Source organism: Cyprinus carpio, chromosome B4 (genome assembly GCF_018340385.1).
Source record: "Cyprinus carpio isolate SPL01 chromosome B4, ASM1834038v1, whole genome shotgun sequence".
Taxonomy (NCBI): Eukaryota; Metazoa; Chordata; class Actinopteri; order Cypriniformes; family Cyprinidae; genus Cyprinus; species Cyprinus carpio.
This window is the reverse complement of record NC_056600.1, coordinates 7,781,492-7,805,474: the sequence shown is the minus strand read 5'-3', so window position 1 is coordinate 7,805,474 and position 23,983 is coordinate 7,781,492. Positions and strand designations below refer to the sequence as shown.

Genomic DNA, 23,983 nt, shown 5'->3' with positions numbered 1-23,983 from the left:
TCCAGCGTTTTGCGACCTTAGGGAGCGTGATGGATTGTAGCGTGGTAGAAGACTAGTTAGGTACGCAGGAGCTAAACCATTAAGGGCCTTATAAGTAAGTAATAATATTTTGTAGCCGATATGGAACTTTATAGGTAGCCAGTGCAGAGACTGTAAAACTGGGGTAATATGATTATATTTTCTTGACCTGGTAAGGACTCTAGCCGCTGCATTTTGGATCTGTAGCTTGTTTATTGAAGATGCAGGACAACCAGCAAGCAGTGCATTACAATAGTCCAGTCTAGAGGTCATGAATGCATGAACTAGCTTTTCTGCATCAGAAACAGGTAACATGTTTCGTAGCTTGGGCATGTTTCTAAGATGGAAGAATGCTGTTTTTGTAACATGGGAAATATGATTTTCAAAAGACAAGTTGCTGTCTAATATAACACCTAGATTTTTCACTGTAGAGGAAGTAACAGTACATCTAACTAGTTGCAAATTGTAATCTACAAGATTTTGTGTAATGTTTTTTTGGTCCAATAAGTAATATCTCTGTCTTATCTGAATTCAATGGGAGAAAATTATTGGTCATCCAATCTTTTACATTTTTAACACACTCTGTTAGCTTAGATAATTTAGATGTTTCATCTGATTTTGTTGAGATATATAGTTGAGTATCATCAGCATAACAGTGGAAACTAATCCCATATTTTCTAATAATATTACCAAGGGGCAACATGTATATTGAAAATAGCAGAGGACCTAGGACAGATCCTTGTGAATATCTGATGACAGTTCAGACGTTTGCTCTAGACAGTTACAATTTGGGGCTGTCTGTGTGTAAGAGTCTTTTGTAACACATACCACTAGAAATTAGCCAGTGGAAGACAATGTAACTACCCAGCTATTTCTTGAGAGGAAAAAGCCTCAGTTTGACCCCATGCTCATTGTAGACAGTTATGACTTGGAGCAGTCGTGGTGGAGGCTTTTATAAAACATCCCATTAAAACCTTTTATGTCTAAGACAAAATTACCACACAGTTGTAGACAAGAAGTGTTCCACAAATTGACATTGCACCTCAGATCTCAATTTAGATCAAATAAAAATATGCTCGAGCTCATAAACAGGAAATGTGGCTCCTCTGATGACTGTTCCATCTGCATTTGTGGCAGTTTGAAAGCTATTTCTAGTTGTCTTTTTATATTTCTTCTCATCTGAGTTTCCTGGTGCTATATTTGCACACTAGAATATCAAATAATATCAATCAGTCAGCAGTTAGGATGCTCCAAATAAAACAACGCAGACTGTATTGGTTTTGCATGCTGTGTGCTTGTGAACGAAAGTACAGTTTTACTTTGATTTTTTTTTTATTTAATGAGTAATTTCCAAGTCTTGAAAAATGTTTAACAATTAATATATTTAATAACCCAACTATAACCAATTTGAAATATTTAAACCCTAAATGTTAGAATAGGCTTTTTGAGAGAACTAAAGGAAGAAGTGCTGTAATATGCAACTATGCAAGTCTAAGTAGTCAATGTAAAGAGCAAGTCTTTTCCTTACCCAATGTTAATAAACTTATAGTTATTATTGCTTTTGTAAATTAATATTTAGATGGACACTCTGATATAAATTAGTACCAGGATAGCCGCAGCATAGTAATGTTCATCAACACATCCCCAGATAATAGCAGATTGTGACAGTCTTTCTCAAGACAATAATACGCCCATCAGATCTGACCTCTTCACCCCGGCATATGATATCCTGGGGGCGGGGATCTGGATACATGCCGAGCACTGCTGATGCATGCATTTGTGAGCATAGAAACAGATTAAGTGGGTAGAATGGCATATTAGAATTAATATAAGGCACCGGAAACGGAGCAGGCCTAATTTGTGCCTAATTGGACAAGTACAATGGGTGCATAATAACGTATATTATGATTATTTTTTGATCTCTACATATTATACATCTTAATAAACAATGTTGGATTGGGTGCATAATAATACATATTATGATTATTTTGTGATCTTTACATCGTTTACATCTTAATAAACAATGTTGGACTGTTTGGCATATACATAAACATTTTTACGTCTGTTTTTGCTTTTATGAATTCCAATTTTTTTCCCCTCACTTTTGACATAGGATGAAATTCATGGATTTTAGGATCAAATCTAATTTTATGTATGTTTCATAAATGAGGCCCCTGAAAACCATACTTTATTCACAATTATTTCCTTTTCATAGAATTACTACTCTCTTATCAAAATTATCTTATTATTCTTGACCATTTTACTTCTATTTACTACATATAATATATATATAGATATAGCCGCTTGACCATTTTACTTCTATATATATATATATATATATATAGAATACTAGATTATAGTATGCTAGCATGTAATATTAGTAAAGCTGGGATATGTGGGAGTTATAGCATCTAGAAAAGAAATACTAGTGTTTAACATTTTTATGTTAATGAAATTAAATGTACCTGTTGAATAGTTACCAGTAAAACTAGTAGCAACAATTAAAATATTCACTATTTTGAAGTGAATAGTTGATATCTGAACCATAGAGTCATATAGAATTCAATGGCATAAATACACAAAAATAAAGATAATCGCAACTTTTTATATCACAATTCTTTTTTTCTTGCATTTCTGAGTTTATATTTCAGAACTGTAAGATTAAAGTCTGACTTGTGAGATATAAACATTTGTAATATTTCGAAAAAGTCGGAATTAACTTTCTTTCCTAATTCAGTTGGTTACATTAGCTTTCATAGTACATACATAGACATTGTTGGTCTATACATATGAATAAATGTTAAAACGGCTTGCCATAATCGGGATGGATTATGATGACCCGGAGTTTGCCTTTAGGACCCGGAGGCACCGCTGCTCCGGATGACACTCGCGCGTTTGGAGTGAAACTCTCTTACAAGCAAAAATTAAACACAACACTTGTGGAAAGGCGAGGTGCACACAGCTGGCCCTGCCTGGAGTATATAACGCATGGAATGACAGTGGCAGTGAATGGATCGCTGCGAAAACGCCCGACTGTTGCGCGCAGCTCCGTTAGGAATATAATAAGTATGATTTTTCATTGCAGGCGCAACTAAGTTTGAGGAGTTTCCTGCAACTTCATGCTGGACAGAATATAAAGGGATCGTCTGTGTAGTGCCTTCCAAACTTTGAGTTGCGTTTTTCTTTTTTGGATACTCCAGGGATTTTTTTTTTTTTTTTTTTTTTTTTTTTTTTTGTGTGTGTGAGAAAAGTTGGAGGGGAAAAAGTTGCAACTTGCTCTTTTAAATACCACATGTTGCTTCCCAAACAACCCACGGATATTTATAACACCATTTCAAGACATTCTGGATGCGAGCTGAACGCGCACAAGGACTTATGACATGGTATGATTTCAAAAATCTCTGTTAAAACATCTTAAACCAGCCTAATGGCCAAACTGGTCTTCAGATGGTCTTAACTGTTTTAGGATGCACTTAGCTGGTCTCCAGCTTGGCAAAGCTGGTCTTCAGATGTTCTTAGATGGCCTAAGGTGGTCTACCAGCCTAGCCAGCTGGTTTCAGATGGTTTAAGCATATTTTTAGCTAGTTTAGCTGGGTGTGCAAAACCACTTTAAAATTACCCAACAGTTCAGTCTGGAGCGAAAGACCAATTAAGACCAGCAACCCCTTTAGACTGGTTTCTGCGGCAGCGATGTGTTCCATATGACATCTCAAGCAAGCTGTACGATTGTTAAACTTTTAAAAATTCTCTACGCATTTTCTGACTTTTCTCCTCAGCGGTTATGGTGCCGTGGTGGCAGAAGTTAAAATGAGGTCTTTTGGCGAGCAGTTGGTGCTCTCAGAATGGCTCGGGAGGATTCGGTGAAGTGTCTGCGCTGTCTGCTCTACGCGCTCAACTTTCTCTTCTGGGTAAGACGAGTCCAAGTCGGAGCAGGTGGCTGGGCGAGCGCTCACGTTACATGGCACGCCGCTGCTGTGCGCTCTGCGCTCTCCAAGACGCGCAACAGCCACTCACTCTCCGACACACGCGCAATCTGTGTTCCCTCCCTCCCCATCCTATGTTATCCTTATGTAGAGGGCAGCCTGTATCCCAGCTGTGCTCGAATGGCGCACAGCTCACATTCTGCGGGGCGCTATTTTTAGGGAATTAAATGTGATAAGCACCAGGGTGTGTTTTTAGACCAAGAATGCCTGCGTAGGGCAAACTAAACCCATGCCACTAATATTGCAGCTTGTCAAACATAGCACAGTTCCTAAATAGGTTTCCAAGCCAACCAAGTACACAAATACAGATCCATGCAATGCTTGCTTGTTTTTTTTTTTATACACTCAGGGAAAAAATGCTGTACAAAGCTGTCACTGGGCCAATATCCTAATATACAAAAGCTAAAAGGTACATCTTTGTAACTTATGTACACCTACAAATTCGAAAAGGTAGGCTACATATTAGTCCAGTTATGTACCTTTTTTCTGTCTACTAATACATTCTAAAAAGTGTGTGTGTGTGTATATATATATTTATTTTTTTTTTTTTATATATATATTTGTATATATATATATATATAAACCTTCAAGTTTTATTCTCTTTTTTCCCCCCAACTTATGGCCCTGTGTGTGCTGGGAGTGTCTGCCTGCCTCAGGGATCACCTGAACAATGTGCTCACCTTAACCGCGGACACCAGGTGAGTGGTAGCGGATGGACAGGTGTGAGCCGTGAAATCCTTTCATTCGGGGCAGCAGTCCATGTAAAGGTCTAATTTGCTGTTTTCCCACTTTTCAGCCAGTCTGGTTCAAATTGCCTTGAGGTTATGAAGTAATTACAAGCATGAATGAGGTGTGTAGTTCTGGGAAAGAAATCATATAAATGCATTAAGTTGCATTAAGTTGCCAGTTGAGACAGGACCTTGTTTAGAGTTTTCCCCCAAATCCTTTCAAGCATGAAAGGAAAACTCAGCAAAACTGGAAAAAAAATCCAAAAAGTATCAATATTATCCTGGAGGCGAGTGTTATCTAATTAGTGTTTGACAAAAAGCAATTTATCACTAAGGTGTGTTTTATAATTTGAGTCGTTACTGAGTCCTCTGTGGCTCACGTCATGACAGGAATGGGAATCAACAGAGAGAAAATTGTGTTAAAACCTGATTGTGCACAATGAATAGGTTTCCAGAGTTGCACTGCAGTAATATGCTGAATCAACCGTTCTTCCATGACTGTAAAATAGGATATCATAACATAATAAAGTAGAACATTTCAGATTTATACAGATATGTGATCCTTGATTAGATATTTAGAAATATTCAGTCAAGTTAAGCTCGGCAGCAATTATATTTTTTAAATAATAAATTTATTATATTAAAAATATAATAAAAATATATTAAATTATAGTTTTATTATCAATAATAATATATTTTCAATATTGTGGATTTTTTTTTTTATTTTTTTGTTTATTTTTGTTTATTTGTTTAGACTTAATTTGTTCAATATAAAAAAATAAAAAATAACTTATTCATATTCATATTTACTGATACATTATTAACATGTATTATACATGTATTATACATTTTACATCTATAAATTAGAATATATATAAATTTATATTATAATTTATTTATATAATATAAAAAATCCCATTAATACCCCCAGATAATTCCTTAAAAGTGTAGCATTGCAATTTAAAAACAATGTTGCATCTTAGAGAACTGGAGCAAAAGAAAGCCAAACAGAAGTAGAGACAGCGAGAAACAGGAAGAGAGAGCTTGCATTCCTACAGCGTATAATCACAGTTTATTTGCAACTGGTGTATTACTCAAATATGCTGCCCTATGAGAGGAGGAAGAGACAAGTGAGCAGGATGGACGGATAAATAAACAAAATTCCCGCCAAGAAATGACTCTTCCTCTCTCTCTCTTTCCCTCAGACTGGAGGAGGCAGCCGTTCTCACATACTCCCCCGTCGTCCATCCTGTCGTCATCGCCGTGTGCTGTTTTCTAATCATCGTGGCTATGGTGGGCTACTGCGGGACACTCAAGTGCAATCTGCTCCTACTGTCTTGGGTAAGTAGAACTGGGAAGAAACAAAATGCAAAAAAAACAAAAGACGAGGACAGCAGGAACATTGTGTGGTTTGGAATGTGTGTGGTTTTGTGTACCAAGAATATTTTAAGTTTAGCTGGCAGTGACGTTGTTGACCCCAACCACCCTCCAACCAGATTCCAACAAGTCATGCTTTCTTTATCCACGCATCCCCTCCGAGACCGCGGTGTCTTCACTTCATACACTAGAGGGGAGTAGAGAGAGACAGCACATCCTAGTCTTCCTCATCCATCTACTCGTGTAATGTGATATATTTCCAAGTGAAATTGGGTATTTGATGAGATGAAACTTGATTTTTTCATTGGTAACTGACTGGATTGTGAAAAGTGGCCATTACATATGAAAATGGAATCAGGTAGTTAAAACATACAGTAAGCGGCCTTGATGATGAAAAGGAAAGTTGTTTTAGAGTCTGAGTAAATTTACATTTTTTTTCATTAAAGTCTATTTAGACTATGAAAAAGGTCATTAAAAATGTCCAAACTTCTCACTGTTAATATGCTTAAATTGAAATTGACAGTTAATTTGCTTTTTAAATCTGATGTGGAACACAGAAATATATCCAGGCTGCTCTTTTTCGTGCAATAAAAGAAAAGTATTTTTTATTATTATTATAGTTTTTTTTTTTTCAAATGTATTAATACTTAATTATATTAATGTTTTAAGTGATATATTAATTTTATTTATATATTATTTACACTTTTTAGACATGTATTTATGTACAGGTATATAATGTAAAAATAGTAATGTAAAAAATTAAAAAAAATATTAATGCATTAAAATTTGAATTTTTATTATTAGTTAATATTAATTTAAATTATTATCAGTAGTACTAGTACTAGTATTATTATTCTTTTAAATTTTTGTTAATAAAATACAAACTTTTTTTTTTTTTTTTGGCAAATGTTTTTTGCTTTTCAGGAATAACACATAATGATTTATCATGCACAGTGAGCTGTGCAACATGCAATAATGGGTCAGTATGTTTAAAGACATACTTTAAAGACACCATAACATTAAAATTGACCATATTTGCCATAATGGTTTATGTTAATGTAACAAAAGACTTGTAGGCAGAAAATGTTAACCAATAATATTACAGCATAACATTCATATTCTAATCAAATCCAGATGGATATGCTTAAGTCCTTCCACTGTTATTTCCCACCAAATATTGTTTTTCACTTGGAAATATGTCTTATTATAGAAGTCAAATGCAGTGTGAATGCAGTTTCATGTAGTTTTGACTCCACTGCAGACGTGTGTTTAAAACTAGTGTCACTCACCTAAGAACTACACTGGTATGCTACAAGGCCATAACTTACTTATATTAGATGTCACGGTGCACCCTGTGACTAGTTATGCTCATCATCGTGTGTGTGTGTCAGATGATAATAACCACCTCAGACACTTGTAGCAACTTGCTCTATAGGTTATGGAGGCCGTAAAGCTCCTGCATCTCTGAGACAAAGAATCAGACAGCAGTAATGTGTAAGCACTGCACATCACTCAACATGATGGCCTGTCTAGGAGAGCCAAATAGAGGGCACACAGTTATATCCATTGAGAGAGATTTTTGTGTGTTTAGACGGATATGTTGGTGACATTATGACTTGTGAAAATGCAAGATCTTGACAGGCTGTTAGCACAGATGATATAAATGATTTGGGGAGGAAGGAAAATCCACCCTCTATCTGACCCTTCGAATAAAAAGGGCTGTTTTTCCAACTTTAAAATGACAGTCCACCCAAAAAATGAAAATCTGTCATCATTTACTCACTTGTGTATTGTATGTCGATTTAAACCCATTTGACATGGAACAGAAAAGGAAGATTTTAAACAAAGCGTCCAGGCAGAGGGCTCTCTGGCTCTCTGTCCCAGGTGTGTGGGGTTCCCGTCTGCTGACCCAGACTGGGGGCCTGTTTTCTGGGACTCCTTGGCCCATCTCTCTCCCTCCTCCTCCTCCTCCTCTCTCTGGGTCTCCATTCATCTCCTCTCTGCCCCGGCGGGCTTGAGTTACCCAGCGGCTCGGCGACAAACAATATTATCTGGCTGAGATACAATAGGTAAACCAATCCAGGAGGAGAGCGGGAAGACATGAAGAGAGGAGAGGCGCTTGGGTTACGTGGTCATTCTATTCACCAGCCGTGCTCTCACCGAGTGCTCCGAACACACACACACACATTAACTCAAACGCTCTCACACACTCTTTATCCTGTCAAAGAAAAGAAGGCCACCGGGAGATCATGAGAGCAGAGAGAACTTCATATTAAACATCAGTACATAGCAAGAAATGTAAGGCTACGTCCACATTAATCCAAAATGATCATTCCATATGGTCTAAAATGCAAAACTGTCATTAACTTTTTGTGGTAGGAGAGCAATTGCAGGTAAATATTCTGTCATCTTTGCAGGAATATGACAGAATATGAAGAGTAACATTCATCTTTAGGAACATTATTAAAGCGAGCAGGCACAACAATGCTGGTAAACAATAGATATATATGTATTACAATATACGTCACATGAATAAACATGCATCATCATTCATCATTGTTAAATACCTCAGTTTTTAAAGTCCACACTAAAAAGCAAAAAATTGCACTAAGAATTGCCAAAAATTGCTTGCAATAAGATAAATAAAAAAAAAAAAAAAAAATTGTTCAGTTTTATCGGTTAAAAAAAAAAAAAAAAAAAAAAAAAAAAAAAATATATTATATATATATATATATATATATACTATATATATATATATATATATATATATATATATATATATATATATATATTATTTTTTTTTTTAAAATATAATATAATATAACATAAATGTAAAAAAAGAAATTAATAAAATAAATAGGAAAAAAAACAGTTATTAATTTATATGTACTTTTATCTAAATAAATTTACAATAAATTGGTAAAAATAATTTTAAATGATAGAAGTGTTATTAAATGATTAGTGTTTTTAAAAGTTTACAAATTTTAAGCAAAGTCCAATTTTGGTCATGCAAGACCATCATTCAACATTTCAGATCAGCAAATTTGACAAAAAAAAAAAAACTACTGTCAGGATTTATTCAAGACGCAGTGAAAAATTAATGATGAAAAAATATAGACAAAGTTATTTTTGTGGATGACCTTATTGCATATACATTTGTTGGAGTTTCCCATTTTAGATGAAAAATGTTGCATGTACATTTCAAGTCTGTCAAGCCGATGTGTGGTCTAAAATATCCAGTATCTATCAATATGGATGAAGCTGATAATGTTCAACTGTGTTCAGCTGTGCATCCCTAAAAGCTTAAAAAGTAATAGCACATCTCTCCTCCATAAATCACATAATTTGTCATTCATGTCCACAGCACAGTCTGTACAAATCTCTTAACCATAAGCAAACCCAAAAGCAGCAGTTTAATGACATTAACAGTAGCCATCTGTCAAAACAAATCTGATACGACTTTATAATCGACTCGCTCTCGTTCTGTTTGCATGACTAAGTGATAAAGGGGGTGTAAATTGTTCCGGTGAAAAGGAAATCCATCCATTTCGACGTGTCCTGTTTTCTGTAACAGTAACAGCCCAAAAAGTGAGTGTGAAAGAGGAAAAGTAAAACTCTCAACAAATCAATAAACCGAGAGGTCGGCAAGAGAATGTAACCTCTCTTACCCTGAGAAATATATGTGCGTGTTTGCAGATGAGCCAGCTTGTTGGGAACTTCCAGAGGTTACAAGTTCACACTGGATATATGTGAGCAGCAGATATTAGCTGGGAAGAATGTGAAGAGAAAAGGTTCTCATTTTTTCATGGCAGGCGTCTGACAGACCAAATGAACTGAAATGCTAACACAGCAGTAGGACAGGCACAAATATTTAGAGTCTCCCAAATAAACATGCTGTCAGACGGGGGGTCTGCTCTGAATGCGGCTCCTAACACTGTCATTCATCTTGATAATCTCTCTCAAAGTGTGTGTTCAACAGAGGGGAACTATGTACATGTTAAAGAGATTCTGAGAACGACAGAACAGGAGGTTGATGTGTTAGTTCACAGGGCCCCAAAGACAAAATGTGTGCATCTGTGAATGCAAAAATCCCAGCATACGTGAACAAACACACACATTTGCTCTTATTTCTCTATGTGTGATCATCAACACCTTCCTTCTGCCCTATTATTTCAAAAGATATATTTAACCAAACTGTTTTCATCTGTGTGTGCGTTCGCAGTATTTTGGCAGTCTGATGGTGATATTCTGCGTGGAGCTGGCCAGCGGAGTGTGGACGTACGACGAGGTGCGTGATACTATGAATAAACAGGAATGCCTACACTCTCCTCTCTCTCATGTCAACAACATGGGCACCACACGGCCGTTCCCAGAAGCATTGGAATGAGGATCCGATTTCTAAGCCGCTTGCTTACGATCTAATCTTAACTATTATGACTTCAAAAGCCCGGCTCTAGCACATTTCCTTTTGGGGGAGTAATAATAAGCAGAGCATTTACGTTTATTAATGTGTGGATGGCGGGTGGAGTCATCTATGTAAATGCTCTAGTTGGCTCTTGAAGCAAGATTAGCATCGGGCTTTACAGAAACCTGTCTCTGATCTGTGCAGACTAAAAGATTTGATCGGCAAAGAGGAAAAGGGATTGCAGGTAGCATCTGCTTCTGTTAGCCCAGGGATACGAGAGATAAGGTGCACCTCCAGGGGAAGAGATCACACACACCTGGCTTTAATCTAGCTTCTCTCATTCAGACATACACAGCTACTGCTTGAAGACGCACTCTTATCAACAACCTAAAAACCACTGTTGGGCGTGATGGTCCTATTGTGTTGTTGTGGCCTAATGTGACCCCTGTGTGTGGGCGAGCGGATGGACAATGAGCTTGTTTATTCCGCTGTACCTGGCCTGGTTACGTTAGCAGTTGTATCAACAGTGTATGCATTCCAGCTTTCCTTTGCTTAAAGTCAACATGAAATGACATTCGGAATCCATCTTATTTCCGAAATGTGTCTTTTTTTAACTCTTTCCCTGCCAGGGTTTTTGAAAAAAAAAAGTTGCCAGCCACCACCAGCATTTTTGATGATTTTCACTCAAATTTCCTGGACCCCAGAATATTTTGTTGTATGAATATCTGAACATGCAATACTTCAAAATAAAGATCCGAGAATCTGTTTTATTCTCGCTTCAAACATTATTTTTTTTTTATCAACACTTGAATGTAGGTAAGTTTCATAAAAAATGCGCAAAAAGCTGAGAAAATCCTGTTTTTATCAAATACCACATCTGAATCATATTCAGTATGATAATCAAATCATACATGTAGATCACTTCTATCAGCACCCCCCTAAAAGTTTACACAGTCCTTTACCACTTCCTGGTACGACATTTCACTCGGTAACATTAGGCAGTTTTGATTTGCTTTCATTTGCTGTTTATTGTCGATGACAATATTGTTCATATGCATCTGCTTACATATGAGATATGTAATTATATTTATATTTTTTATATCATATTTTAAAAGAATCTGTATTTAATATAGAAAGACATATTTAATGTAATATATGCATGTTCTACTGTATAACAAATTATGCAGTCAAGAAAAAAAAATGTATAATTTATTATTATTCATTATATATTTATTTTTATTTCTTTACAGATTAAAATAGGAATTTGCCATATTTGAGAGTCTGTGAAAAACTGGTCTAGATTACCTTAGCCTAAAAGGAAAGTCATTTTAGAGGTTTAATAAGGCATGCTATTATGGTTTAATGGTTTCATTTTTCTTTAGAATAACGTGCAGTCATGAACTTTAGCCAGTTCAGCTGAGATGACACATCTAGCCCTGGCCATCATGGGTACTTATCATATGCCGCTCACAATGATTTCCGAGGTGTGAAAACAGAAGTGTCTCATGGAGTCTGAACTGTAAAATCCCAACTAGTATTTAAACAACACTTGCACACACACTTGTGTCTAGGGCATTTCATAACTAGCCAATATACTGGTCATAAGAGAGCCTAAAATTGGAAGTGTGGGCGTGTGAATGGTCTTTTAAACTGCCTGGAAATCACATTGTTTTTGTTATTTAGAAAACATAATTACTGAGCATGTGGGGAATTGATTTTATGTGATTACAAAATCACAAGGGACAGTTACAAGGCTTTTAAAATTGTGAAATGATTTCTCCTCTCTTTCTCTCATCAGCCTATGGTACAGAGATCTGATATGATAAGTCTAAAGTCACGTATGCCTCATTTCGGCCTGCAGCGCTACCAGTGGCTCACACATGCCTGGAACTCTATACAAACAGAGGTGAGAGGTCAAAATCATCAGCAGGATAGCAGCTCGTCTAACACCTAACCAGCCGCAATGCGACATTTGATGGTGTTAAGTAATTCTAGAGTCGTCACTGAAAGTGAAAATGCTTAACAAAGCCATTTAGTCAGTGTGAAACATCTGATCTAGAAAAAGACAAATACTTTTTTTTGCATTTGTTCTATAGCTTTCTTCTTAGTCTAGTTGTCTTATTAACCTGCCATTATATATTATGAATATTGTTAGTTCTTTGACAAATTGCTTTTGTTTGTTAATTGCTGCAGATAAAAGTGTTTACTTAATGTATAAATGTTAATGTTAGTTATGTGGAGTAGGATTTTGAACCAGCACAAGAAATACACAGGTCAATTGGAGTTCAGAATGGAAATATTATGAAAACATCACTGTCAATTACTAATTTTCCAACGTGATCTCATGGAATTTGTATGTATTTTACGTAAAATGTGGTTCTATCGCTATAAAATGGGTAGGTTTAGGTTTGGGGTAGGTTAAAGGGTCTAAAAATCTAAATCGCTTATTGATAAAATGCCAAAAATGCAATGATATGAATAGCTTAATTATATAAAAGATACTTAAATATTTTACGTTTTTTAGCTTAAAATACATAGCGATTTGTATGCTTTAAACATTGAAATACGTCTAAATTATACATTTCAGCATCAATAAAAACATACAAAAATGTACGCTTTGCGCTTGTAAATGTTACATGTTAATGCCTACATATAAACAATGAGACCAGGCTGAATTTTCATACCTGCCTTACAGTTGAAGTGTTGTGGAGTGATCTACTTCACTGACTGGCTGGAAATGACAGAGATGGAGTGGCCACCTGACTCCTGCTGCTCCAATCAGTATCCAGGATGTGCCCGCCATGCCCACTACAATGACCTCAGTGACCTTTACCAGGAGGTGAGCTTATTTTGATGTCGTAACCCCCAAGACTTTTGTATTATTCCTCTAGGCCAGATAGTGTTGATGATTTTGTTGTTTATTATTATTATTATTATTAGAATAATTAAGGTTACAAAACCTCTCATAATGAGTAAATGTTTATGTTTAATTGATATATACCAGCTGATTTGATCAGTACAACATAGGTTTGAAATTGTTTAGACTTGTGGCAAGATGTTTAAACGTTGAAGTGAAGATGATCTGATTTCTACATGTGAAGGGCATGACAATAATGAAAGTCATTAATGTACTCACATGAGGGGTCTTCTTATGTGGTCCAATGGTGTCTCGTGAAAGTCATGCTGCAACAGCCAAAGATGTTCGTCTGCATATGTATACAAACAAACAATCAGAAACATTGTCAAGTCTAACCTGGACAGATTGCGAAATGAATTGTGGTGGACCACTGGTTAGTAATACATAGATTCAAAGATGTGGAAATCAAAAGAAAACAATATTGACTTCTTAAGCCATTTATTGCCATGTCTATTTATTGATTTACTCATCTGTCACAAAAATGTCATCTTCATTTTGGGAGCTTTTCTCCGCAAATATTGATATTTGTGGATTAGCATATAATTAAATTAATTAAAATTTGAATTGATTGATAGCCCTAATTAAAACATGACTTTGCAGTTGACTTTGTAAAAATGAGGCCAGACAGTGGAGAGATTCACTCACCTGCTGAGCGTGTGTTTAATCAAGCTGTATTGCCAGTGAGTGTCGAGCGACTCCAGCAGTGCAATTAAAGTCAGTCACGTAGCGCAGAGACTCACCTGCGTGTTGAGTACCAAAACACACAGTGTCTCATCCAACCCCCTGCTCTTCAAATGCCCTGTCTGTGACTCGTCTGCCACACTATAGTTCAGTCTTTGAAGGGTTTGAGAAATGTTTAAAAAGCTTTGAAGTTGGGAGGTTTATAAGATAGAATGAGTTTAGACAGACAGATAGACAGAACTGAAAAGATAGATAGATAGATAGATAGATAGATAGATAGATAGATAGATAGATAGATAGATAGATAGATAGATAAACCCTGTTATACATGCATATCTGCTGCCTTTGTTCAGGCCTCAGAAAAAGAGGCTAATTTTTTATCCATAATAGTGTAAACATTATAAACAGTGCGCTTGTGGTAAAGCAGCCAGCAGGAGCTCAGCCTTTCAGACAGATCCCACAGCAGAAGAGTGAAAGCGGGGCTTTGTTGAATAAGACAGGAACATTGATCACGAGAGGGAGAGTCAGGAGTGAAGGACTGAGGGTGTGGAGACTGATCCTCACCCACTTCCTGTCTCTTTGTCTCTCTTTCTGAGTGGATGACAGGGGAATTACTCCACAGTGTAAATCCCTCACTAACAGGAAATAGTTTACCTGCCTTTCCATAATTCAGCATAGGAAATACCCAAAACACACAGGCACGCACGCGAGCGGATGAATGTTTCGCATTGCTCGCATATTAGCGTAGCAGCTGTTGCGCTGGCAGAAATGTAGGAGAGAGTTAAATGAAAACAACCTGTTAAAGCGGAAGTGTGATTTTTTTTTTCTGTTAAAATACTTTCTCATATATCAGTTTAATGTGAAAAGACAACTATAGTGAGACATTCAAAAGTTAAAGGCTGAGCTTTTTGCACTTTCTGCATTGTTTGACTGGCCTAACATATTAACATCAGTCTAAATTAATTAATCTGAATCATTTCTAACTGAAACTGAGAAATTTTATCCACTGGGAATTGATTGAATGGTGAAAAGTAGTTATTATGCGCCATAATGTGGCTAGACTAATAATGTAGCTAATGCTAGTTTGCTAAAACAGTGCCTAAATAGCCACCACTGGTACCAGTATCTAAAACTAGCATGGCCTGATGTCAGGAAAAAATAAGTTCCAAAATAAAAAAATTTCCCCCTTTGGAATAGCATTATTAGAGATTCATTAAACCGGGAAAGAAACAATGAAAACTAATTTTTCAGGAGTACTCTGGCCAAGATATTGAGATAATAATAAAAAAAAAAACTAAATAAAATTAAAAGCTTAAAAAAATAGTAATTCAAAAGTAAAATTTTAAAATAAATAAATAAATTAAAATAAAAATTCCTTTAGAAAAATGTGCCACAAATAAGACATTAAAGACAGACAAAACTAATCAATGACACCATATTTTCCATACTTTAGTTTGTTAGAATTATCCAACCTAGAAACGTGCATTAAGAATTTAACTAGGTTTGACAACTTCATATACTAAATTTGTTTTTAACAGGGTTGTGGACCCAAGATCTACAGTTTTATCCGGGGCACTAAGCAGCTGCAGGTGTTGAGGTTCTTGGGCGTGTCGATCGGCGTGGCTCAGATCTTAGCCATGACGTTGACTGTGACACTCCTATGGGCCCTCTATTACGACCACAAACCACCTGACCCAGCATCCCCGGATGCTTTTATCCAAACACACAGCCCCGCAGAAGACACTCAGATGCCCAGCCACTCACATCCACGAGCGCCTGAGGCCTGGGCCAACACGCCTGCTAATGGACTCACCCAGTTTGAGATGGAGCAACTTTCCTAGCAGTGACTTCATGGTGACCCATCAGCTACTTCAACACTGCGGAGACACTAAAAATGAGGCTGAATGGATTGGACAGCAGTGAACTGGACCAGAAAATGGACCTCGTGGAATGTGAAGTAGTTCTGTGTGCCTGGATAACAAGATTTAGGGAGTGTGAACAGTTTTATAGAAAACTTTATATACCTGTGGATAAAGTGGCTTTTTGTGGTCATCACATAGAGGATGAAGAGAATTTACTGGGTTCTTCCTAAATAAAGCCATTGCCTCTGTCTCTGTGGACTTGAATTCTCCAGAGGGATGTTTCTAGAATGAACCGTATTTGCTTAAATCTTTCTTCCTCTCAGTGAAATGGCCCGTCACCACTTACACTGACATAGTTGCAAACCTGGTGATTTTGGCCACTATTTTGCCATGTGAGACAAGAATTGTAAGAGATTTGTTTTTTTATCGTAGTCCAAACTTGGCAATCTTTTAACATTCACTTCACACTATGATCACAATTTACCTCCAGTTTGTACAGAAAATTTCACTAATTCCTTCTTTCACCAAGCTACAACAGACTTCAAACACTCCGACTTGTTTTCTTTACTAGCGCAAAGGTTTGTGTGGTACTATTTAAATTTTGGTTTGAACATTCATATTCATTTAAATGAGCATTCATGAGTGTGACATGCAAATCAAAAAACTGTTTGCCTTGGCTTTTCTGAACCGGCTCATATTGTGAAATCTGACAGTCATAAAGGACAGGAAAAATACTGTGTGTATACACACACACACACACACACACACACACACACACACAGAAACACACACAAGTTTGAGTCTTAATGAGATTTTTCAGTTGGAATGAATGACGTTGCTGCTCAAAGCTCATTATGAAGATACTAGAATACATTTGTGCGGGTTTTCATGTCTTAATTTAACAGCTCCATGATTTGATTCATATGGACTGGTGCATTAATGAGTGTTTTAGATCTCAAAAGTAGTAATCATTTTCTATGCAGTAATAGTCTGCACAAAAAATAGGTTATAATACGATTAAACTCTGCTGAAAGTTTGAGAAACTTCTTGCATGTGAATCAGGGCATTAAACACGTCGAGATGGTGTTGCTCGATGGTGTGTGTTTGTTCATAGACAATTCACATTTCAGCCAACATAACGTGTACCCTGAGAAGTTTTTAATTTATTTTTTATCATGGATGAATCAAAGGAGCAAATTATGATCTTGGTCTTGAACACCAACAGGTTTAGGGTGGATCAAAAATAAAAATAAAAATAAAATAATAAAAAAAAATATAGTACAGATGATCTTTTATTTTATCCTTTTATATTACACAACATATTCTACATATATATATATCGTAAATGTATATATATATACTTAATGACAATATAGAAACTGTTTCTATATATATGTATATTATTAAGTATATCAATAGATATATGGACATTGTGTGTGTGTATATATATATATATATATATATATATATATATACACACAGACACACACACACATATACACACACACATATATATATATATATATATATATATATATATATATATATATACATACATATATATACATATACATACATACATATACATACATACATATATACATACATATATACATACATATATATACACATATATACACATATATACACATATATATACACATATATATACACATATATATACACATATATACACACATATATATAATATATATAATATATATATATATACACATATATATAATATATATATACATACATGCATATACACATATATACACATATATATACACATATTATAATATATATAATATATATATATATATATATATATATATATATATATATATATATATACACATATATATTATAATATATATACATACATGCACTATACACATACACACATACACACACACATTTTAAATGTGGCAATTATATATATATATATATATATGTATATATATTTCCCTTTGGAATAATGTGCACTGATAAATCACTCATAATATGACATGACACGTGCATTAAGAAAGTAAAATGTCAATCATGATTTCATGTTTCGGAACCTTTCCAAACAGCCATTCTATTATGCTAACTCAAAAAACTGTTACATTTTAAAGGCCTAAAATTCCTTATGAGTGGTCAAACATTTGTCATAACACTGCAAGGTCCAGCATATTTCACTAACATGTATCTGGCAGATAATTTACCAATTTCATGCCTAGCAACAACTATAAAGCTGCATTTCAAACACCGAGGCAGTGGAGCCCGGTTTTCTTACCACGCAGTCACTTCCGCTGAATCAATCTGATTTTCTGCAGAGTGCTTTTTTTGTTAGTGTGAGCATTCCAAAGGTGTCACGCTTAAGTGCTACTGGGTGGAAACACGGGTGGAATTTTTGGCCCCGCTCTGGACTTGATGGGAGACATCCTTGGCTAAGGGAAAGCAAAGGGATTTAGCTCTGGCCTGCTTCATGAATTTTAACAGATGTAAAGCAATGAATAAAACATCTCAATGGATAGTGCACTGAGAGAGGGAGGAAGTAGACACATGGAAAAAGACACAAGCTATGTTTGAATAGAAAAACTATTATACTGCATACTGCACTGTATTCTTCAAACTAATGCATCATTGCAACACTAAACATTTCAAGCAGTAGCATCATGAATTTCTTTCACAAGATCTTATAGGGTTAGTTCACCCAAAAATGAAAATTCTGTCATCAATTACTCACCCTCATGTCGTTCCAAACCTTTGTTCATCTTTGGAACATAAATTAAGATATTTTTGATGAATTCTAAATTCTGACATGAGCGCTTTATCCTGAACGTAAACAATGTTGATTGCACTGATTATATTCCGGGGTACTCTCCAAAATGGACATGTTATTATTGTTTTCTTTGTGCACAAAAATTATTCTCGTAGCTTTGTAAAATTACGACTGAACCACTGATGTCACATGGAATATTTTACCAATGTCCTTGCTACATTTCTGGACCTGGGAACATTGCAGTTGTGTTGCTGTCTATGGAGGGTCAGAGAGCTCTCGGAATTCATCAAAAATATCATAATTTGTGTTCCGAAGATAAACGAAGGTCTTCCAGGTTTGGAACGACATGAGGGTAAGTCATTAATGACAGAATTTTAATTTTTGGGTGAACTAACACTTTATGAAGTTTATATATATATGTCTTAAATTGAACAGTATTCATGAAAAGTCAAGTCATAAATATAGTAATTGCAAGTTCCGATCACATGAATGACCAAGTAAAGTTGTGCGAAACTCAAGATTGCAATATTGAATCTCAATTTGGAACATGGCAGAAATACTGATCTGTAATAGACAATACAACATATATTTAGAGATCAGTGAGCAAAAATCAAGTATGTAGCAAATGGTCTAAAGTTAATCACTTGAATTTCACGCTTTGCTTTTTGTACCAATTTTTTTTGTTGTGATATCATGCATAAATGAAAATTCTATTTTGAATTCCAATGTCCAATAGTTATCTGGGTTTAATGCTCTCAATATAATTCTTTTGTTTAGGCTACTTCCTTGTCATTTTTCCAATTTGAATGCGTGATGTCAAAATAGCGATCATCCGACTCAGAGTTATGAGTTTGTCAGTTGTTCTCGAAAGCAGAATTAATCTTAGCAAACCATTTTGGGCGTTCTATAAAATAGCATTAGCAAATTAGCTTTAGTCAACGAATGAATTCCAATTTGCTCCAGTTAGGACTTTTCTGTTGCATATACAGTAGCACACTTTGGCAAATAGCAAGTCATCTGAGTGCATAGAAAACACCACTCACAGAGTTTACTACAGAAATATGTTAGCAGTAGTATATAGTAGTATGTTAGCATGCTAATCCAAACATAGCTTGTGGAGACCTAGAAATGCTTCTGTCAGCTTCCTCTTTCCCCCACCACTCATTGCAGGTGGAGGATCTAATTTATGAATCAGAGAGGAGCACACAGGATTGCCGTCACACACGCTTACAAAAGACATACTGTTTCCTCTCTTGTTGCTAACACCCCCCACTCTCTATTCATCTCCTGTGTGAGAGAGAGACTGACAGAGCGCGTAAAGCTAGTCTTATATGCGTTAGCTGTGTGTTTTGCAAACCGTGGTAAATCACTGTCAAAACGTGGTTCTTTCCAGCTAAAGACACCAATTGAGATCAACAGTTGTATCATTCGCTGTTTAGCGTGGGTGCAGATGTACAGAGTGTTTCGCACGGACTATACTATCATATCGACAGTCTCACTCCCTCTTTCCTTTCGTGGAAGTACAGTAAAACGAGTCAACGGGGAAATAAAACCATTAACCTTTCACCTCTCCGCAAAAATAGCTGCGGAGAAGACAGCTGCAGCTTGTATGAAGTCCAACTTCAATATCCCCCTGTGTGCGGCGAGGTCCCCCTCCTTCCGCGTCCCTCAGATACGGTCTCTTCCTACAACCAACTTCAAACGTCTCAATTACCCTCGGCGTGATGGGAAATATGCTAATGCGTAGCACTATCGCTCGCCTGCTGGGAGCTCACCACAGACCTGCAGTTGGCTTGTTCTGAACAAGCTCGAAAAATTGGTGCAATCCCTTGCCTTCAGGCTCTCCTCATCCATCGATTCATGTGTATAAAAGAGGGACTGAGTGGTCATCGCATTTAGGACGTATATTATGTGTAACGTAATCATGCTAAGTGCCTATAGAGATTGAGACCGTTGCCTCTATTAAAGTCAGTCCCTTTAAACATGCCGCGTGAAAAATGTGTGAAATCTGAAAAATGGGAAAGAGGTCTCTGAAGAAAATGATGCCCAGCTGGTAATGGAAGAGAGTAAAGCCTTGCTGACTTGCTATTACTATTGTTTCTACTTACGGTAAGGACTTTGAACAAGCCCCTAAACCTATTAGGTAATTTTTGGTTTGATAGCCTAGCTCAAAAATTTCCACACAGTTACAGCTAAAATTTGCATGTGCAATCAGGATTTTCCAGAGACAGACTGTACATTTTACATTTTCAGTAGTATGCTAGCATATAAATGCTAACGAAGCTAGCAGACACAACATAAATGGGTTTCATGACGTCTTTAAAATGACTGGAAATGTGCGTCCATCTAAAGTATGTTTTCTGGGTAAAAATAAGTGTAGAAAACGGTAATTGTGAGTTTAAAATAGTTACACTGTGACATAATTGCAAAATAAAACCATAATTTCAAGTCATGGAGTCACATTGTGAAATATAACACCACAACTTTATCCAGTCGTAATGTTATATTTGACAATGTTACTTTATTCTTGCAATTATGACTATTTCTCGCAGTTGCAACTTCATAAAGTTGTAATTTGGAGATAAAGTCACAATTTCCTTATCATTTATTTATTTTAAGGTGGAAACATGTTTCAAAAATTAATTAAGATTAAAAAAATGATCACAACACTATTGTCTTTTTTATCTGTATTTTAATAGGACAATGAATTAATTCTATTTATTCATAGACACTGCACCGGACTAAACAACTGGTTTGTATTTTTTTTTTCATTGTTTATCAATAATTCATATATTTTAATGTCCATAACACAAGCTGTAACAAATTCCAAAGGACCGTCGTCACCTGGTAGTCATTTAAATGTACATTATATCACAAACAGGAAGTCTGCTTTAATAGTCCTTTGTCAATCCCGAAAAAAAGAGGAAGAAGAAAAAAGAAAAAGAAAAACAAGTTCTCTGAGAGTCTGTGAGCGCATACACTCCAAACAGGAAAAAATTAAATCAAATCTCCAAACCTAAACAGATGGTCCAGCCTTTGCGGTTGTTGATTTAGAAAGTAAAATGTGAGACATTACATTTTCTGTCCATTGAAATTAGGAGAAAATAAGAAATTGTAATAAATTTCACTACACCGAAGAACAAATTTACAGCACAGGTGCACTAGCAACACTCTCTCATAGTTATCTGTTTTCATCTTTTCTTTTTTGTATTTTACAACTGAAATACATTTATAATATATAATCAACACCATTTGAGTTTTAAAAATATGCATTTGTGAGATTCTATTCCCCGTGTAACCCTTTTAATACAAAGCATATCTTTACAAAAAGAATCTTGTTGCATAAGTCGCATGGTAAAGCAAGAATGGGTGCAGGCATTGAGCAGGAGGGCAGTGGTGTGTGTGTTTGTGTGTGTATTGAGCAATTCATTAATTAAATTCATTAATTCATTTCAATAAATCATTACAATTTACATTTCTAAAGTATTTTTACAATCATTCTGAAGCATTATATATTTGCTTTTAAAATACTGTATTACAGTAACGAAATCACCATTGAGAATGAGAATACAAAAAAGATTATGGTAATGAGAATTTGCATGGAGTGGAGTGTGCTTAATTATCATTAAAATGTTTTTAATATTATTTTTAAAACAAGCAAAGTATAATTTATTCTCTTTTAATTTCGGAGTGAAATAAAACTGAACGTGACTTTGTGAGATTCACGTTTTAAGTGCTGCTGATCACAATGATATAATAATCTCCAAAACAGTACTAAGAATCTGACTGGATGACTCTCAACTTGATGCCATTATCCATAAATAATAGTCAGAATTTAGAATGTTTGCTGATAAAAGTACATCTTTAAAGGGAGGGACAAAAAAGAAAGAACTTGAAAAAAATGTCCTGGACGGGCTCTATGCTCTGGTCCACGCTGGCCCGTTTCACCATGTGTACGACAACATGCACATTAATTTTAACGAATATAATAAATAAGCACGTTATTTTTCTTTTCACAGTTAACTCGCAAACTTTGGAGTATAAAACGGAATGGCTAGTATTAGAGCTCAAGTCCACAAGCCTCCACTGTCAGTTTGAGAAAGTCTGATATATTAAAACACAAAAGGAGTTTCCTTTTCTGTTAAGCTTTTTCCACCAAAAAAAAAAACAAAAAAACAGAAGGATAACAAACATCTCATTAGGCCAGGCAAGGAGTGAACGCAACATGGGTGGGACAAGAGAGAGTGCGAGACAGGATATTATCAACAGGTCAGTCTCTCAAAACAGCTGTTTTCACACACTTGTTGGGTTGGAAAGATCTATAACTAGGCAAAAGTAAAAAGCACACATTCTGACAGAAAGAGCCAATCCTTATTGCTCATGCCGAATTGAAAAAGGACAAAGACTTACGCAAAACATGCAAGAGATCGGTCTCGATCACACACTCACACACGCAAAAGCATCCGACCGCACACTCTAGTAGAGCCCAGCTTTACTTTGAAGTATCAAAAGTGTGTGTATAGCTGTCTAAAAGTTTTTAAAATCCCGCCCCTGCTGGTACACTCCTTATTCATCCCAAAATCGAATGGCAATCCCATCAGATTAAAGACAACAGATTCAAAGACTCACAATACTGAAAAATTATAGAAGCCATAACAACCACTGGTCATTGTTTTCCTCTACGGGGTGAGTGAAAGCCTATTGGACCCCAGCGTGAGTCACATGACTTATGGGCCTAGAGGTGGAGCTGATGGAGCTCACAGAGACTGAGAGCTCTGGGCGGGAGCTGATAAAAAAAAAGGTCCAGCTATGGCCCATCCTGCTGCAATGCCTCCTCCACTACACTAGGGGGCTTCGTTGATCCTTTTTTCCGCTCCAGCATCCACTTGCTAAATAAAATGGCTAATGGTCACGGCGGTCTATAATGCAGACACCCTGACAATGTTGCTTTGCAAGAAGTTGTGCGAGCTGGACGAGTCTCCGCCCTCAGGCGTGGTCACGGGCGGGGTGGGCATGCTGATGACAGCGGCAGTGATGTAGGACTGCTCTTCCGAATTCAGGGGTACTGTCTCCTCAAACTTGGCATTGAGACTGGAGCGGCTGTGTTGGAAAAGAGAGGGAGAGAGAAGGCGGATGAGAATACAATCCAGCTGATGGGCAAATTCCGCCAGCTGTTGGAGGGATCATGATAGCGTTCCCAGAGTATGCTGGCATGAGGGGGGAGGGGGAGGGTCACAACCAG

At 36.2% G+C, this 23,983-nt stretch overlaps 2 protein-coding genes across 2 annotated transcripts in view; one reads left to right on the top strand and one right to left on the bottom strand.

Annotated features, from left to right (window-relative positions):
* The first annotated feature begins 2,933 nt into the window (after positions 1 to 2,933).
* LOC109055745 (tetraspanin-12-like) lies at positions 2,934 to 16,219 on the top strand. Its single transcript, XM_042721831.1, has 8 exons — positions 2,934 to 3,401; positions 3,795 to 3,926; positions 4,617 to 4,699; positions 5,935 to 6,070; positions 10,329 to 10,394; positions 12,310 to 12,417; positions 13,207 to 13,350; positions 15,648 to 16,219. Exons 2-8 carry the CDS (start codon positions 3,861 to 3,863, stop codon positions 15,948 to 15,950), a joined length of 906 nt encoding a protein of 301 aa, XP_042577765.1. The 5' UTR covers positions 2,934 to 3,401; positions 3,795 to 3,860; the 3' UTR covers positions 15,951 to 16,219.
* Positions 16,220 to 21,416: 5,197 nt separating this feature from the next.
* LOC109075846 (potassium voltage-gated channel subfamily D member 2-like) overlaps positions 21,417 to 23,983 on the bottom strand; it is a 115,256-nt gene continuing 112,689 nt past the window's right edge. Inside the window, exon 7 of the mRNA XM_042721830.1 lies at positions 21,417 to 23,841. Within this exon, the coding sequence (XP_042577764.1) occupies positions 23,661 to 23,841 (181 nt within the window). The 3' untranslated portion in view covers positions 21,417 to 23,660. The remainder of the gene's footprint in view (positions 23,842 to 23,983) is intronic.